This window comes from Pseudophryne corroboree, chromosome 4 (assembly GCF_028390025.1).
Source record: "Pseudophryne corroboree isolate aPseCor3 chromosome 4, aPseCor3.hap2, whole genome shotgun sequence".
Taxonomy (NCBI): domain Eukaryota; kingdom Metazoa; phylum Chordata; class Amphibia; order Anura; family Myobatrachidae; genus Pseudophryne; species Pseudophryne corroboree.
The window spans coordinates 359,532,087-359,552,131 of record NC_086447.1 but is presented as its reverse complement, the minus strand read 5'-3'; the positions used below and the strand labels follow the sequence as shown (position 1 = coordinate 359,552,131).

The 20,045-nt window shown below is 45.4% G+C and overlaps 1 protein-coding gene across 1 annotated transcript in view; it reads right to left on the bottom strand.

Moving 5' to 3' along the window:
• The window catches only part of LOC134909547 (solute carrier family 12 member 9-like), a 465,723-nt gene that overhangs the window by 231,658 nt on the left and 214,020 nt on the right, over positions 1-20,045 (bottom strand). The window contains exon 8 of the mRNA XM_063916540.1: positions 847-929. Within this exon, the coding sequence (XP_063772610.1) occupies positions 847-929 (83 nt within the window). The remainder of the gene's footprint in view (positions 1-846; positions 930-20,045) is intronic.

The following is a 20,045-nucleotide window of genomic DNA, read 5'->3' as shown; positions in this document are numbered from 1 at the left end:
TGCTGAAGCAGTGACTTCCGAAATGGAGCTGTCATGCTGCAGCATTCCGGTGAGTAAATTTCCCCCTATCCCTAAACTTAGAGCCAAACCTTAACTTCAAACCCACCCCACACCGTGTAGCCTAACCCTAAGCTGCTCGTACACTCTAACCCTCCCAACTGAACCAAACCCTAACAATTGTCATCCTCAGAATATTGACATATCACATGGCGACATTTCAGATGTCGACACTGACTGAACCTGTTGACAGTTTGGAGGATGTCGACATGCTGCCTGTCAACAGTATGAACCATGTCGACATTCTGATTTCAACATTGTGGTGTTGACATTATGAATGTCACCTTGGTTACTATTGACCTTCTGACTGGCCGCAAATGTCACACCAGTACTCTTGTCAATAACAAGTTGTTATGTGTTTGAAGTGCAGAAAAACAACATTCTCCTGCCATCCGCTGCAAAACTATTAACTGCCAGGAAAGGACATAAGTGCTTCTCCAACAGCATGTTACCCGAGCACGAAACCCCATAAAGTATTCTGGAGAACTAATTTTTTGGCATCTATAGATTGCATCTTATTTCACACTGACAAAGCAAGCAATTTAGGCCTATTCCACATAGTAATAAATCGGCATATAATATATAGAATTGGAGTTCTATGTGAGGAGTTAGAAAATAAGATTTGTAGAACAAAGTCCTTGTATAATAGTCCCCATTCTGTGTGAGCATGGGAAGAATGCAATACAAGGAACAAAGTATGAAAGACATTAATATGTCATTGCCACAAGTAAGGTGTATTTTCTGTTACAACAATATGAGCAATTCTACATTGGTTACACTGTTCATTACCTGGACCAGGAACCAGGACATGATGACAGACACCCAGGGGTTGCCTCCTTGCGATGTCTTTTTTGCTGGTATTAGGAGCTTTCCTGTAAGGAACATGCAAAACACAGGATAATGATTTGTATTCACTTTAAAGTTTTTGACAGATTTCTGTAGTCTAGCATCATAAGCATGGCTAATCCTGTTAGATATAAAATCTATGACTTTCTGAAACAGGCACACATATGCAAGTTTAGGGCCTGATTCTGTTTTGGAAGTAACTGTGCACATGGGCAAACCATGTAGCATTGCAGGTAGGGCAGATGTCACACATGGGCGAGATGTAATATAGTCCGAGTTTGGCGGCCAAGCGGGATGCCGGCTGAACTCGGACATTTTTTTAAAGGGGCAATCATGTACAAGGCTAAACCATGCCTTGTTCATGAGTGCCCCTTTAAAAAACGGTTGTGTCCGCTGAACTTGGATTTCATTACATCATGGCCATGAAGAGAGCGTTAGATATGGGCGGGGTGTGTCCAAACTGAAATCTAAACTGCAGTGTAAATATAAAGACGTCTAACATTTGTGGGCTACATGCACAGAAAAAATTAAAATGTATTTGCTCCCCTTGCAGTGCAACATGATTTCCAGATAAAAAGTTATTTGCTTTTTTTGCTTTACTTTCAAATCAGAATCAGGCCCTTAGTAACAATCACCGAAACAGACTGGCTTAAAGGCCCTACACACTGGCAGATAACACTGCACGATATGAACGTTCTTGTTCATTAATGAACGAGAACGTGTTCATATCGTGTAGTGTGAAGGCACCAACGATGAACGATGCGCGGCCCCGCGCTCATTCATCATTGGTGCCCCATCGCTTATGCATGCAGGCCAATATGGACCAGATTGGCACCAGGTGACGGGGGGAGTGAAGAAACTTCTGTGTCGCCTGTCTGCCGTATCGGTGGTCAGGAAGCTCGGCGGCGGGTCGTCCAGTCTGTAGGGCCCTTTACTAAAGAATAAACATACAATTCAAAAGGACTTGAGTAAATAGCACAAATGTGCTATAGTCAGTAGTGGTAAATCAGATAGTAGCTTTCTCAAACTAATAGAAGAAAAATGTCAGCTTGTGATGGGATTCAATAAATTTATAGCAAAATAGTCATTATGTACTGAAGTCAAAGTTAAATAAACAAAAGTAAAACTTTGGAACCGATTTAAAAAAACATCCCACCTCATTCCTGCATTTTTAATCGCATCACATCTGTGAGCCATGATGTTCATCTGCGACGGCAGGCTGAGTAAACCTGAGCTTACTCAGGCTTGCTGTCACATGTGGCCTTGTGAGGCCAAAGAAACTGAATTGACTACGCAGTCCTTGGCCTCGCCACTATCGGAAAATAGGGGCGACACCATCGGGAAACTGCACAGAGGATCGCGATAGTGATTCTTACCAAATCATTCCCTAGGTAAATACTGATTAGTATTTTGTAGCAAAGGAATTGGTATAAAGTTGGAGATGAAGCATAACGATGCGTAGTGAGGGTCACTCATATTGGACCTGTCTTTTGTCTGTTTAAACTTGATTGTGCTACTTTTTCCTCAAGTTTGCTACTTTTTCCTTAATTGTGCTATTTTTGACTCATTTTTGAATCTTAGTTCACTTACAGAGTTGGCAAGATATGAGGATAAGTGTATGCGGATACTTTTGTACAACAATCTTTTTCCAGGAGGCCTAAAATGCTTGCTCTTAGTGCAAATACCTCATCTGTCCCGTCTTGCAGCAAAGATGACAAGCAGGGTCATCCAGTAGTGTGCAAAAGTGCATTTGTCATCATGGCCCTCATTCCGAGTTGTTCGCTCGCAAGCTGCTTTTAGCAGCATTGCACACGCTAAGCCGCCGCCTACTGGGAGTGAATCTTAGCTTATCAAAATTGCGAACGAAAGATTAGCAGAATTGCGAATAGACACTTCTTAGCAGTTTCTGAGTAGCTCCACACTTACTCGGCAACTGCGATCAGTTCAGTCAGTTTCGTTCCTGGTTTGACGTCACAAACACACCCAGCGTTCGCCCAGACACTCCCCCGTTTCTTCAGACACTCCCGCGCTTTTCACAGAAACTGCAGCGTTTTTTCACACACACCCATAAAACGGCCAGTTTTCGCCCAGAAACACCCACTTCCTGTCAATCACATTACGATCACCAGGACGAAGAAAAAACCTTGTAATGCCGTGAGTAAAATTCCTAACTGCATAGCAAATTTACTTGGCGCAGTCGCACTGCGGACATTGCGCATGCGCATTAGCGACTAATCGATCCATTGAGGAAAAAAAAATAACGAGCGAACAACTCGGAATGACCACCCATGTGTCTATTTTTGTGCAAACACTCCCATTTCCATTGTGAGTACAAAGAAAATTCTCATATTCTATATACATATAAAGTACTTCTCTAGACAGGAACACCAGGGAGTCAATCCTATTACCCGAGAAGGGGGCAAGTTGCCATTGCTCACAGCCCAATCTCACCCCGGATTTGTGGATTTTTGTGCACAGCCCTATGGGGCTGCAAACAAAAATCTGAGAGTATGGCTGTACCGTGTGGCATACAGCTACAGTTACATTAATCTCTCCTTATTCCCCCAACCACAAATAACCACAGCCTACTATGCATTATTGGGGTTCAAGTTTCAATCTGCTCCCCAAAATGAAAAGCCAGCTGCAAGGCAAGCGATTTCATGGCTTTGTCTCTTAAATCAAGGTCCATTAGCATTTGACTTCTAGTACCAAGTGGAGTAATAAAAAGAGCAGAAGACCAGACTGACCGTAAGCACTTGGCATACATGTGGTGACTACTAGGGGCCAAAATGGTACCAGAAGTGGTCAGAAATATTATACAAGTAACACCATTATAGCAACAGTGATGTGAGCTGCTGTGTGGTAAAGAGAGATGTCAGGGTGACTGTGGCCCAGTTAGAGGAAATAGGCATCTCATCTGCTTGATACTACACGAAAAGTCTGACCTGAGCATGGCTTCTGCACACTGGGTGCCCCATCAGCTGACTCGAGAGCAAAAGGAGGCTTGAGTTACTTGGTGCCACAACATGCTGGCCAGGTTTGATGGCAGTTGCTCAAACTCTGTCTGGAAGATCATTAGTGGCGATGAATCCCAGATCTCCAATTTCAACCAAACAGTTGGCCTAGTGGACCCCAGTTGGACATCCCTGCCCCCGGAAGTTCCGACGTGCGCACAGCATGGGCAAGCAGATGGTGCCTGTTTTTTTGGCCAAGACTGGTTATGCAGCTATGGTACCACTCGTGCAGCAGCACACCGTTACTGGGGACTGGTACACCAACCAATGCCTGATGCAAGTACTGGAATCCATTTCCAGGTGCTGTCCAAGAACTCACGTTGATGGTGCCCTTCTCCATCACAACAATGTACCTGCCCACAAGTCCAGGGAAGTGGAGGATTTTCTTGCCCATGAATGCATCCAGGAGCTCGGTCATCCACCATACATTCCAGACCTGGCCCCCTGTGGCTTCTTTGTGTTGCCACAAATCAAGGACAAGATGTGTGTGATTAATTTTGAGTCACCAGAAGCTGCAGTGGAGACCTTTACCCAGCATGTAGAAGACACACCTGCTTTAAACTGGTCCAGCTGCTTCACAAAGTGGTTTGAGTGCATGCAATTTTACATAGACTCCTCTGGTGAATACTTTGAAAAAATGTAATGTTCACTTTCTAAATATACTTTTTGTGCATCCAGAAACTTATTGCACACCCCTCGTATATGACAAGGGGTTTGAAGGCAAGGGCATCAGTGACAAGTGTGGGGCCATGGCATACATTCAGCCAGGATGCAGTTAATTTGCCGTCTGTCGGGATCCCGGCGGTCAGGATACCGACAGCTGGCAATGCTGACAGCTGGCGAACAAGGGCTATTCTTAGTCATGGGTGTCCATGACACCCATCGAGTCGGATTAGAACCTGTGCTAAGCGCAGCGAGCCACCGAGCCCACAGCGTGACGAGCACAGTGAGTCAGCAAGGGGACTCTGCGCTCGCCCTGCTGCCGACATACTGGTGGCCAGTATGCCGTTGTCGTTATACTGATAGATGGCATCCCGGCCACTGGTAAATCATACTGGTCCCATTCAGCCCATGGTGCTAGGTTGTCTGGATCCATAATCTACAAAGGGTAGAATTATCTTTTAAAGCAATTTCCGGATCTGTAGTAACAGCACAGCAATGTATACCTTCAAGGGGTCTATTCATGTAAAAAAAGAAAAATGAATTGTTACTCATCAGTACGATGTGATACATAACTGTAATAAGTAGCAATTCATGTATACCCACCCTTCCGGCGATGCGCTCCGGTATCCAGGGGTGCAGCGGTGAGGTCTTCTCCAGGCAGTCCCCTCTGCAATGCATGGTGTCAGCCGGAGGTTCCCTCTGCACATGTGCCACCGGCTGACCTCCCGGGAGGCCGCAGGGGCTGTTGGTAGGTCAAGGGGTCAGTACAGGTGCTGGACAGAGAGCAGGGAAGCATTGAGCCTCCCTGTTGTCTCCGCACGGATGTTCAGATTACGCAATCCTGAGATGTCGAATCTGAACTCCATAGAGAAGCGGAAAGCTGAGCTTTCCGTTACTTCACGAATTGCCCTCACCATACTAAATAATGGTGATGCAATTCAGCCACGTAGCAAGTGTGCCGCTGGAGAAGTCAGGAACTTCTCCACGGTAACCTGCTCTGTGAATAGCACAAAGCAGAGAATAGCCCTTTTTTCCGCAAAATATGAATAGACTCCTTAGGGGTACATTTACTAAGCAGTGATAAGAGCAGAGAAGTGAGCCAGTGGAGAAGTTGCCCATGGCAACCAATCAGCACTGAAGTAAAATCTATAATTTGCATACTATAAAATGATACAGAGCTGCTGATTGGTTGATAGGGAAATTTCTCCACTGGCTTACTTCTCCGTTCTTATCACTGCTTAGTAAATGTACCCCTTAGTCACTTACATACAACAAAGAATGGAGTTGTACCAATGCATCTAAAATGGAGAGAAGCTGGAGAAAAATTGGACAGGCAGAAATGCTTCATAAAGCAACATAAAAGACAATGGGCGGGAAGTATTGCCGCCCGAGTTCAGCGGCCGTTCAGGATGCCGCCCAAACTCAGACTTTTTTAAAAGGGGCAATCACTTGCAGGGCATGGTTTTGCCTTGTAAGTGATTGCCCCTTTAAAAAAAAAATTGGAGTTCAGCCTGCATCCCGCACGGCCGCAAAACTCGGGTGGCATTACATTCCACCCTTTATATACAAAAGTATGAAAAGTAGAAGAAAATCTGGGTCTCATAACAAAAATTTAAAGTAATAAAATGAAAGGATATCTAAGTAAATTAATAATTTAAACCTGTGTAATTATTTGTTGTTGTTTTGTTTTTAAAATACAACATAAATCAGGTTTACTATTCCATCTCAGATACATTTGTAATGTAAACACATTTTATTGAAGGCAAGACCTTGATGCCTCTACAGCTGCCAGGTACAGTATTAAAATACCAAGATTGCATAAACATGTCTGATAAACAGGACTACTGCAGGAGTATAGCTGAATATGTCGCATAATGTTTTACAATATCAGCTGTGATTAGCGTGTACAAAGCTGTTATTGTCTAAGTAGAGAAACAAGAACACATGATAATAGGACTGAAAAGCTATTAAAAGCAGAAATTACTAGTTAGGCCCAGCGATGGAATAGAGCAAAATAACAATCTTCCTAATTGTAATGATGCACAGTGTGTTTGATGGGTAATTTACAGGGCGTTGTGGTGATAAATCAGCACTTGGTAAAAGCAGACAGGATAAAGTGCACATACTGCACTATATTCATTTCTCATCCCAGACATTTTCTGGTATAAGAAATGCTATGTAAATGGTTAAATGGATGAGACTGAGGAATACTCTTGTGCATTAAGTGCGTAAAGTGGGAAATATTTCATACGCTGATACACCAGAGGGGACAGCAATGGGAGCTTTAAAAGCTTCTAGCTTTTCTATTTTATTATCACAATTGTAGATATTTGGGGTATGGTTATAAAAAGCAAACTTTACCAAACAACGAGCTGCCACGGAGACAAGGCCAGGAGGTCGCTCACTGGGAGATAGATCAAACCTTCGAAAGAGCAAAAGTGGAGGTGCTGCCCATAGCAACCAATCAGGTCATAGCTAACACTTGCATGTCCAGCGCGCTCTCTAAAATGATAGAATCGGATTGGCTCTTATGGACAACACTTCCTCTGTCCTCTGTAGAAGGCTTGAGAAATCTCCCCCTTAGAAAGTCTCCTGTGCATTTTGTTACCATTAGCAGATTGAAATCTGATACGTTTGTACAATTTAAGATGTAGTGGCTAGACCGTACATTGGGCCTAATTCATGTTTGTATGCAATGGGCGATTACCACGCAATGAAGCGATTATTGGTACATGTGCTGTGATCGCAATGTGCATACCCGAAGGTGCCGCTACCATCTCGCTCGCAATGAAGATTTCACGGAGAAGTAATTCACAGGAAGTGACCATATGGAGGTGTTAACGGGGAGTGGGTGGGAAAATGCAGATGTTTCATGGCCATTTTTGGGGTGTGTATCTGCTATCGGCTGCGGGCTCGTACATGCAAAAACATTGCGCCTGCCTCACTACTGCTGTGTCCAGTCTGTGTAGCCATACACCAACCTAATGAACCCCGGTTTTGCGTTTAAACTGAGAATGTACACAGTTGAGAATGAGTTTAGATGGCTCTGGTGGGCGTCCCTTTTCAATTTAGGGCGGCCGCTTCGCTTATAACATTAGCAGTTCCGTAGCCTTAATAAATCACAATTGCATTAGCGTACAAACATGAATTAGGCCCATTGGGGAATACATACCGACTAAAGAGAGTGAGATACCTCAAACTATGCAAAAATAAGAATTTACTTACCGATAATTCTATTTCTCGTAGTCCGTAGTGGATGCTGGGAACTCCGTAAGGACCATGGGGAATAGCGGCTCCGCAGGAGACTGGGCACAAAAGTAAAAGCTTTAGGACTACCTGGTGTGCACTGGCTCCTCCCCCTATGACCCTCCTCCAAGCCTCAGTTAGGATACTGTGCCCGGACGAGCGTACACAATAAGGAAGGATATTGAATCCCGGGTAAGACTCATACCAGCCACACCAATCACACCGTACAACCTGTGATCTGAACCCAGTTAACAGCATGATAACAGAGGAGCCTCTGAAAAGATGGCTCACAACAATAATAACCCGATTTTTGTAACAATAACTATGTACAAGTATTGCAGACAATCCGCACTTGGGATGGGCGCCCAGCATCCACTACGGACTACGAGAAATAGAATTATCGGTAAGTAAATTCTTATTTTCTCTGACGTCCTAGTGGATGCTGGGAACTCCGTAAGGACCATGGGGATTATACCAAAGCTCCCAAACGGGCGGGAGAGTGCGGATGACTCTGCAGCACCGAATGAGAGAACTCCAGGTCCTCCTCAGCCAGGGCATCAAATTTGTAGAATTTAGCAAACGTGTTTGCCCCTGACCAAGTAGCTGCTCGGCAAAGTTGTAAAGCCGAGACCCCTCGGGCAGCCGCCCAAGATGAGCCCACTTTCCTTGTGGAATGGGCTTTTACAGATTTTGGCTGTGGCAGGCCTGCCACAGAATGTGCAAGCTGAATTGTACTACAAATCCAACGAGCAATAGTCTGCTTAGAAGCAGGAGCACCCAGCTTGTTGGGTGCATACAGGATAAACAGCGAGTCAGATTTTCTGACTCCAGCCGTCCTGGAAACATATATTTTCAGGGCCCTGACTACGTCCAGCAACTTGGAGTCCTCCAAGTCCCTAGTAGCCGCAGGCACCACAATAGGCTGGTTCAAGTGAAATGCTGAAACCACCTTAGGGAGAAATTGAGGACGAGTCCTCAATTCTGCCCTGTCCGTATGAAAAATTAGGTAAGGGCTTTTATAGGATAAAGCCGCCAATTCTGAGACACGCCTGGCTGAAGCCAGGGCTAACAGCATTACCACCTTCCATGTGAGATATTTTAAGTCCACAGTGGAAAGTGGTTCAAACCAATGTGATTTTAGGAAACCCAAAACTACATTGAGATCCCAAGGTGCCACTGGAGGCACAAAAGGAGGTTGTATATGCAGTACCCCCTTGACAAACGTCTGTAGTTCAGGAACTGAAGCCAGTTCTTTTTGGAAGAAAATCGACAGGGCCGAAATTTGAACCTTAATGGACCCTAATTTTAGGCCCATAGATAGTCCTGTTTGCAGGAAATGCAGGAAACGACCCAGTTGAAATTCCTCTGTAGGGGCCTTCCTGGCCTCGCACCACGCAACATATTTACGCCAAATACGGTGATAATGTTGTACGGTTACATCCTTCCTGGCTTTGATCAGGGTAGGGATGACTTCATCTGGAATGCCTTTTTCCTTCAGGATCCGGCGTTCAACCGCCATGCCGTCAAACGCAGCCGCGGTAAGTCTTGGAACAGACAGGGTCCCTGCTGGAGCAGGTCCTTTCTTAGAGGTAGAGGCCACGGGTCCTCTGTGAGCATCTCTTGAAGTTCCGGGTACCAAGTCCTTCTTGGCCAATCCGGAGCCACGAGTATAGTCCTTACTCCTCTCCTTCTTATGATCCTCAGTACCTTGGGTATGAGAGGCAGAGGAGGGAACACATACACTGACTGGTACACCCATGGTGTTACCAGAGCGTCCACAGCTATTGCCTGAGGGTCCCTCGACGTGGCGCAATACCTGTCTAGTTTTTTGTTGAGGCGGGACGCCATCATGTCCACCTTTGGTTTTTCCCAACGGTTCACAATCATGTGGAAGACTTCTGGGTGAAGTCCCCACTCCCCCGGGTGGAGGTCGTGTCTGCTGAGGAAGTCTGCTTCCCAGTTGTCCACTCCCGGAATGAACACTGCTGACAGTGCTATCACATGATTTTCTGCCCAGCGAAGAATCCTTGCAACTTCTGTCATTGCCCTCCTGCTTCTTGTGCCGCCCTGTCTGTTTACGTGGGCGACTGCCGTGATGTTGTCCGACTGGATCAGCACCGGCTGACCTTGAAGCAGAGGTCTTGCTAGGCTCAGAGCATTGTAGATGGCTCTTAGCTCCAGGATATTTATGTGAAGTGATGTCTCCAGGCTTGACCACAAACCCTGGAAATTTCTTCCCTGTGTGACTGCTCCCCAGCCTCTCAGGCTGGCATCCGTGGTCACCAGGACCCAGTCCTGAATGCCGAATCTGCGGCCCTCTAGAAGATGAGCACTCTGCAACCACCACAGGAGAGACACTCTTGTCCTTGGAGACAAGATTATCCGCTGATGCATCTGAAGATGCGACCCGGACCATTTGTCTAGCAGATCCCACTGGAAGGTTCTTGCGTGGAATCTGCCGAATGGGATTGCTTCGTAAGAAGCCACCATTTTTCCCAGAACCCTTGTGCATTGATGCACTGAGACTTGGCCTGGTTTTAGGAGCTTTCTGACTAGTTCGGATAACTCCCTGGCTTTCTCCTCCGGGAGAAACACCTTTTTCTGGACTGTGTCCAGGATAATCCCTAGGAATAGAAGTCGTGTCGTCGGGATCAGCTGCGATTTTGGAATATTGAGAATCCAACCGTGCTGGCGCAGCACTATCTGAGATAGTGCTACCCCGACTTCCAACTGTTCCCTGGATCTTGCCCTTATCAGGAGATCGTCCAAGTAAGGGATAACTAAAACTCCCTTCCTTCGAAGGAGTATCATCATTTCGGCCATTACCTTGGTAAAGACCCTGGGTGCCGTGGACAAACCAAACGGCAGCGTTTGAAACTGATAGTGACAGTTCTGTACCACAAACCTGAGGTACCCTTGGTGAGAAGGGTAAATTGGGACGTGTAGGTAAGCATCTTTGATGTCCAGAGACACCATATAGTCCCCTTCTTCCAGGTTTGCAATCACTGCTCTGAGTGACTCCATCTTGAATTTGAACCTTTGTATGTAAGTGTTCAAGGATTTCAGGTTTAAAATTGGTCTCACCGAGCCGTCCGGCTTCGGTACCACAAATAGTGTGGAATAGTACCCCTTTCCCTGTTGTAGGAGGGGTACCTTGATTATCACCTGCTGGGAATACAGCTTGTGAATGGCTTCCAATACTGCCTCCCTGTCTGAGGGAGACGTCGGTAAAGCAGACTTCAGAAAACGGCGAGGGGGAGACGTCTCGAATTCCAATTTGTACCCCTGAGATACCACCTGAAGGATCCAGGGGTCCACTTGCGAGTGGGCCCACTGCGCACTGAACTTCTTGAGACGGGCCCCCACCGTGCCTGAGTCCGCTTGTAAAGCCCCAGCGTCATGCTGTGGACTTTGCGGAGGCGGGAGAGGGCTTTTGTTCCTGGGAACTGGCTGTTTGTTGCAGCCTTTTTCCTCTCCCTCTGCCACGGGGCAGAAATGAGGCGCCTTTTGCCCGCTTGCCCTTATGGGGCCGAAAGGACTGCGCCTGATAGTATGGCGTCTTCTTAGGTTGAGAAGCTACCTGGGGTAAAAATGTGGATTTTCCAGCAGTTGCCGTGGCTACCAGGTCTGATAGACCTACCCCAAATAACTCCTCCCCCTTATAAGGCAATACTTCCATGTGCCTTTTAGAATCCGCATCACCTGACCACTGCCGCGTCCATAAACCTCTTCTTGCAGAAATGGACAGCGCGCTAACTCTTGATGCCAGTCGGCAAATATCCCTCTGTGCATCACGCATATATAGAAATGCATCCTTCAAATGCTCTATAGTCAATAATATACTGTCCCTATCAAGGGTATCAATATTTTCAGTCAGGGAATCCGACCACGCCAGGCCCGCACTGCACATCCAGGCTGAGGCTATTGCTGGTCGCAGTATAACACCCGTGTGAGAGTATATACATTTTAGGATATTCTCCAGCTTTCTATCGGCAGGTTCCTTTAGGGCGGCCGTATCAGGAGAGGGTAGTGCTACCTGTTTAGACAAGCGTGTGAGCGCTTTATCCACCCTAGGGGGTGTTTCCCAACGTGCCCTATCCTCTGGCGGGAAAGGGTACGATGCCAATAACCTTTTAGGAATTATCAGTTTTTTATCGGGGGAAACCCACGCCTCATCACACACTTCATTTAATTCCTCGGATACAGGAAAAACTACAGGCAGTTTTTTCTCACCAAACATAATACCCTTCTTAGTGGTACTTGTATTATCAGATATATGCAATACATTTTTCATTGCTTCAATCATGTAACGTGTGGCCCTAGTGGAAGTCACGTTTGTCTCCTCATCATCGACACTGGAGTCAGTATCCGTGTCTGTGTCTGAATCACCCCCTAGGCCCAAAGTTGATTTTGTGTCAAAATGCAAAAATTACCATTTGTTTTAAAAGACAAGACACTTGGATGATCAACAAGGGATGGGGAAAGCAGTTTAGGAGGCTCTCCTGGTTCAAATTGTTTATGTAGAGCCTTTTTGTATGTACTATATAAAAAAACATCTTTTACCAAGTGTTGCTTGGGCGGTAGCCAGTACTATCAATGACTCTATTTTGCAGGAAATCAATGTAATTAAAGCATTAACATGTACAAATGCAATGCATAAAACAATCTGATATTGCCTCTGTCTCATCACTTTTTAAAGACATACAAGAGACTTCAACAGGTAGATTAGGAAAAGGGTGGTCTAGGTGATAGCAGGAAGTGACTTTACATGGTTAGTAAGATACTTTTGGTAAGATGAATTCTTATTGCAAACTGCAATACCTACAGTAAGACTGTTGAGCAGAAGAACAAGGGTTGTGGTATGTATACAGTGTGTGTGTACTAATAGCAGGTAAAAAGCTGTATTTGAAGGGGAAATAAAATATACACATATCCCAGTATTTTTTCAGGCTATTAATGGCTCCCATGGATGTATTAGATGTCGTAGGGAGTGATTCAGATCTGATCGTAGATGTGCTAAATTTAGCACATCTACGATCAGTTACTCAGACATGCGGGGGGACGCCCAGCACAGGGATTGTCTGCTCCGTATGTCAGATCCTGCCCCCCACACGGGTGCAAAGCATCACACGGGCGCAATGCTTTTGCACCCTCCAAGTAGCTCCCTGCCTGCACAGCCTAGCTGCGCTGGCAGGTGGCTAGCTACCGCGTCCCGGGTCGCAGTGGCTGTGGGTAACGCCACGCAGCCGGCACGGCCCGCCCCACAACGGTCCAGACATGCCTGCATTGTCTAGACCTTGCCCCAGCAACGGCGTTCTAACGCCGTTAGCACGCCCACTCCCACCCCGCGATCGCCTCTGTCAATCAGGCAGAGGCGATCGCAGCCCTGAGATGCTTTTAGCAACTCATTGGGACTCCCGGGGCGCATCCGCACTCCCCGAAAGGCTCCAGACTGCGAGCACTGTCGTTGCAGCGATCCAGTCTGAATTAGGCCCATAGTACAGAGTACACATGTATGACCAACACAAAAAAATAACATGCTGTGGCATTTGGGGTCCATTCTACATGTCGTGCCCGTTTTGTAGACATGCCGAGCTCAGGGACTGCGTTGTCAGATGCACATTACCTGGACCCAGCCGACCATTTCCAATCTGAATAAGCTTCAGCTTACGTAGACTGGCGAAGGGCTGCGACCAATGGTGATCCGATTCTGCATCTTCGGACGGAGCGCTTGGTTCACACATGAATGTCTATTTCCTACAGATGCCTCTGCTGCATTCGCATTTTATAGGGTATTGCACAGCCGCTATTCTGCCCACTGTTCATAGTTGTAAGATCTTCACTGACCAGAAGGTAAAGTAGCACAGTAGGCACAATCTTTTTGCCGGTTAAAAGAGTGGTGTATGGTTACACAACAAATGACAACAAACGTGGGCATGCTGTTCAGAGAATCCTAGAGATGCCAGGTGTTTCATTTTTTCTTTTTTTTTGTTGAAAAAAAGTTGAGTTTATGATCTATCCCTATAAATTACCCAATGCCGCCTTCTGCAACCATTCATAGACCTGATTCAATGTTCTGCTCGTCTGGTTTTTATATCCGTGCTTTTTAACCTAAATGACAGTATAATGTGCAAAACCATTGTATTATACTTTTCAAGTCATATTTCCCCAGAAATAAAGAAACAAAATCAGCAGAGTTAATGACCCGATCAAACAGGAATCCTCCATTGCCGATGCAGGAATTTGCAATCGGCACGTTTGTCTTCCATCTGATGCTGTTCTCCTAGGACTCCAAATGGGCTGCTGCTTAATACATATGTATTTTAAGCACTTATTTTACTGGAATGTGCATTAGTAAGTAGCATCCTCATCATGTAAAATAGCATCCCAGTTGTGTCGCTGAGATGAACATTAGGTTTTTTTTCTTGTTCTTTTTTTTATTTTATAAAATATACAAGACCGTAGTGTAATGTTTGTGTAACAGATTTGTACAGATACAGACTGTACAGATACTAAGAAAAGGTGTGCTGTAATGACTTTGTCAAAATGAATATTAAATTGTAATAATAAAAATTAAATAATGCAAGCCAGGAACAATGGCTGGTAAAAGAAAGACCTTTAGAGTCAGAAGGGTTATTACTCAGTGTGGCCCTCATTCCGAGTTGATCGCTAGCTGCTTTCGTTCACAGCACAGCGATTAGGAAAAAAAACGGCACTTCTGTGCATGCGTATGGGGCGCACTGCGCGCATGCGACGTACTTTCACAAAAGCCATTGCAGTGTTACACAAGGTCTAGCGACGCTTTTCAGTCGCACTGCTGGCCGCGGAGTGATTGACAGGAAGTGGGTGTTTTTGGGTGGTAACTGGACGTTTTCGGGGAGTGTGTGTAAAAACGCAGGCGTGTCAGATAAAAACGCAGGAGTGGCTGGAGAAACGTAGGCGTGGCTGGCTGAACGCAGGGCGTGTTTGTGTCGTCATACAGGAACTAAATAGTCTGCAGTGATCGCAAGCTAGGAGTAGGCCTCGAGCTACTCAGAAACGGCACAATCTTTTTTTGTTGCAGCGCTGCGATCCTTTCGTTCGCACTTCTGCTAAGCTAAGATACACTCCCTGAGGGCGGCGGCTTAGCGTTTGCACTGCTGCTAAAAGCAACTAGCGAGCGAACAACTCGGAATGAGGGCCTGTGTCAGTGTGTATGCTGCACAGAGTCAAAAGTGTTATTACTCAGTATATCAGTGTACTTTACAGAGTTAGAAGTTTTATTACTCAGTGTGTCAGTGTGTGCTTCACAGAGTCAGAATGTTATTACTCAGTGTATCAGTGTACTTCACAGTGTCAGAAGTGTTATTACTCAGTGTATCAGTGTACTTCACAGAGTCAGAAGTGTTATTACTCAGTAAATCAGTGTACGTTTCAGAGTTATGGGCCCTACACACTTTGCGATCCGCCACGAAACTGCCCGATGGCGGATACGGCCGACGGGCGACTCGGCGGCGGGGGCAGCGATGGGGGAGTGAAGTTTCTTCACTCCCCCCGTCACCCGGCTCCGTAGCAGTGCAGGCAAAAATGGACGTGATCGTTCATATTGGCCTGCATGCACAAACGATGGGGCACCAGTGATGAACGAGCGCGGAATTGCACATCGTTCATCGATGCCTCCACACTGAAAGATATGAACGGTATCTCGTCCATTAATGAACAAGATCGTTCATATCTTTCAGTATTATCTCCCAGTGTGTAGGGCCCATTAGAAGTGTTATTACTCAGTGTATCATTGTACTTCACAGAGTCAGAAGTGTTATTACTCAGTGTGCTTCACAGAGTCAGAAGTGTTATTACTCAGTCTGTCAGTGTGCTTCACAGAGTCAGAAAAGTTATTACTCGGTGTACTTCACCGAGTCAGATGGGATGTGGTTACATTGCCGGCAGACAAGATCCCGGCTGTCAGGATACCGACGGCGGAATCCCGACCACTGACAATGCCAACAGCCGGAGTCCTGGCTAACAGGGGCTATTCCCACTTGTGGGTGTCCACAGCACCCAAAGAGTGGGAACAGAACCTGTGGCGAGCGCAGTGAGCCACCGAGCCTGCAGTGTGGCGAGTGCAACGAGCCTGCAAGGGGCATACCATACCCAACACAATCAGATGTGTTATTACTTAGTGTGTCAGTGTACTTCACAGAGTCAGAAGTGTTATAACTCAGTGTGTCCGTGTGCTTCATAAGGGTCATAGAAACATAGAATTTGACGGCAGATAAGAACCACTTGGCCCATCTAGTCTGACCCTTTTTTTATCCTTTAGGCAATCGCAACCCTTTTTGAACCTTAATTCTTTGTAAGGATATTCATATGCCTATCCCAAGCATGTTTAAATTGCTCTACAGTCTTAGCCTCTACCACCTCTGATGGGAGGCAGAGCCAGATTAAGGGGGGGTGCCCTGGGTGTATGTACCCCGGGCCCCCCTTTTTAAAAGGGCCCCCTGCAGCCCTGCCACCGTCCACAGATCGGATGCCAGCGCCGGCGTTTTGATGATGTAGAGGGGAGCCCTGGGAGCCGGGACAGCTGTCGCGCAGCTGCCTTCACAGCATGTGGCACCTCCGCGGCCGCACCATCTCTGATCTGCGGTACTGTGCTCCCGGCTCTCTAGTGCACTGACAGACGCTGGTGTGGCCGCGGCGGCGCCACAGGCTGTGAAGGCGGCTAGACGACGGCTGTCCCGGCTCCCCTCTGCATCATCAAAACGCCGGCGCCGGGTTGTAAGGGGCTACACAGGCAGGACAGCTGAGCAACGGCTCAGCTGTCCAATAATCTGTGAAGACATGCGGTGGGCGCGCAGGCTGCAGGCCAGGAACTATGAGGAGGCCTGTGAAATGAGGGGTTGTGTGGAGCTGGCCAGCGGAGTGTTTTGGAGAGACAGCAGCCTGCCAGGAAAGCGGAAAAAAGTAAGGCTGGCTATACAAAGTTTAGCTTCTGGATTTCATTATGTGTGTGTGTGTGTGTGTGTGTGTGTGTGTGTGTGTGTGTGTGTGTGTGTGTGTGTGTGTGTGTGTGTGTGTGTGTGTGTGTATATATATATATATATATATAATTTATTCCTCAGTGCAGTCCGGCACTCTCCTCCCCACCTGGATGCCGGCTCTGGTGCCCTCCTAAAGGGTGTTTGCTGCCACAATATGTCCAGAAAAGAAGGCGGCACTCAGAGACTTGTAGAATGTGTGTTGTTTTCTTGAAGAAGGAGGTGCGACCCCCGAAACGTTGATTAAACACATGCTGTTCTGATTCACCTTATTCTACAAGTCTCCGAGTGCCGCATTCTTTTCTGGAGATATATAGATATATATATATGTGTACAAAAAGTGCAGATAGCGCTACAACCTGAATATTCTATAACCAGATATCCCTGAGATGGGAGATCATAAGTTACACATGAAATAGTGCAAAGCAAATTATTAAATTATTTAGAGAACACTCCCAGATTAAATGGTGTCGCAACCAGATTTCAAAATGTCCAATTCCCAAGGGAACTTAGTTTTCAAATTTGTTCTAGTGATAAATCAGTTGCGCCTTCAGTGTTTGTGAATAAAACGTTGCAAATCCTTAAGTGATAGTTAAAAAATGCGTACCAGACATATGCAGAACATTCGCCTTGTTTATGGTGTCTTTGCATCTGGATGTTCCTTACTCGTACTAACTCTCCGTTCCCATCCGTCCAGGCATTGGTGTGGAGTTTGTACGTATATGCAAGACAATGTGTCAATATACTGCTCTTAGAAAAGTGACTTGGTGCTATTTTTGTGCAAAGTTAGCAGTAAAGTGAATATGTGCAGAGAAAGTGCTGTAAGTGCTTATTAAAAATATATGAATAAAAATGAATATATTACTGGCAGTGTGCTAGTTCCCTTTTTTTCTTAGGTAATGTGCTTAAATACCATTTCTTAAGGGTGCAACACCATATAGCTCAGTATTCAGAGGAGATCTATAGAGGAGGTATATTTATATGAGGCACTTACATCTAGAGTTGCAATGAATTAAAAAGATGCTGCCGTCATTCCGTCATCAGACTTATATACCTCTCTATTGTATTCCGTATAGAAGTGCTTCTTGCGAGCCAGATAATAAGATGTGAGTGACCGGAGAACCTAGCCAGGTTCTCCGGTCACTCACATCTTATTATCTGGCTCGCAAGAAGCACTTCTATACGGAATACAATAGAGAGGTATATAAGTCTGATGACGGAATGATGGCAGCATCTTTTTAATTCATTGCAACTCTAGATGTAAGTGCCTCATATAAATATACCTCCTCTATAGATCTCCTCTGAATACTGAGCTATATGGTGTTGCACCCTTAAGAAATGGTATTTAAGCACATTACCTAAGAAAAAAAGGGAACTAGCACACTGCCAGTAATATATTCATTTTTATTCATATATTTTTAATAAGCACTTACAGCACTTTCTCTGCACATATTCACTTTACTGCTAACTTTGCACAAAAATAGCACCAAGTCACTTTTCTAAGAGCAGTATATTGACACATTGTCTTGCATATACGTACAAACTCCACACCAATGCCTGGACGGATGGGAACGGAGAGTTAGTACGAGTAAGGAACATCCAGATGCAAAGACACCATAAACAAGGCGAATGTTCTGCATATGTCTGGTACGCATTTTTTAACTATCACTTAAGGATTTGCAACGATTTATTCACAAACACTGAAGGCGCAACTGATTTATCACTAGAACAGATATATATATATATATAACTTCCAGCAGATCGGCACTCAAAAAAATAAATAAAATGCAAATACCTCAGTGCACCCAGTCCAAACACGAATCCACGTGACAGTAGTTTCAAAGAAAGAGGACGGCACTCACAGGATTTTGATTATGACGTTTGTAATCCAAAAAAGTGTCAAAGCATTATCGACGTTTCGGTGTCACAGCACCGTCTTCAGGATGTATAACCATAAATAAACGTGACCAAGACAAGTACAAAGAGCCACTTACCACACTTATAAAGCTTTACTGTCTGCTCAGCAGCTTATCATGTACGCAGTGTGATACACATTGCGTATTTTTTGCTAGGCTGCTGCAGCTTTCAGTAGTCTTCTAACGTTTCATTATATATTTTTTCTGTGACATTAGGTCACCATGTCACATGATGTACCACATACACCTGTACTACCATTGGGGGAAACGCTGAGTTTTACCACTGAACAAATTGATAAAATTTTGTTTCTTGATGACCCTCAATATGCCAATCCGGTGGACTCGTGTGAGGAGATTTTTCAGGCTTTATTTAGAATGAAAAAACGTGAAATTGACTATACTCTACATGGCCTCACACTCTGATTATTATCGGGATAAATATATCCCACGGGGATTTCGTGTCAGGAACGCCCCCACTATCGGCAGACAAAACCCAGATTTCTGCCGTAGGTGGGTGGCTATCCTTAACAAATGTTCCTTCGACCTAATGATCTTAGTGGTAGAGGAGGCGTCTAAAGAACTCAAGAATGTTAAAAGTAAAATCACTGAATTTGAGAGTTTAAAGTTGAACTTGCTTCAAACAGATACTTCTAATGAGTGGCTTACCAGGTTACAAACCCAATGTAATAAGTACCGACAAGATTTGATCAAATTTAAAAAAATGAAACGTCTGAAGGTGATACAAGATTATGAAGATAATCGCGTGTACCACTGGACAAGCGGTGGTCAGTTTAGAAATCAGAAACAATACACACGTAATTATAAACCACAACGCAGGTGGAAACAACCCAGTGAAGCAATTACGTCACAAAGTGATAGTGACTTTGTTATCTCGGAGGGAGAAGAAGCTGGACCATCACAACCGGTCCCTTTAGGCATACGCACACGCATTGGAGATCCAAGCGACAGCGCACGAGGAGAGGTGGCCAATAGAAGAGGGGTAGGCAGACCGCCGTGGAAGAAGAACAAGTAATTTTCAATTTATCAGACCGGGTCCTCACTTCTGATGAACTTTCTGTATTGAGCAAGGGTTTGACTTTTGTTCCCACAAATAGTCATTCTGATTTTGATTGGAGTTGGGATTTACATAGGTTTGGCAGAAACCTTAGACTACGTGAGTACTTTGCAGCAAATACTGCATCTTCGGGAGAAGTTGATGCTGTTGAAAAATTCTGCAGGGGAAAGATCAAGTCCACCTTTGATCCCCCGATACACAATCCCTCGTT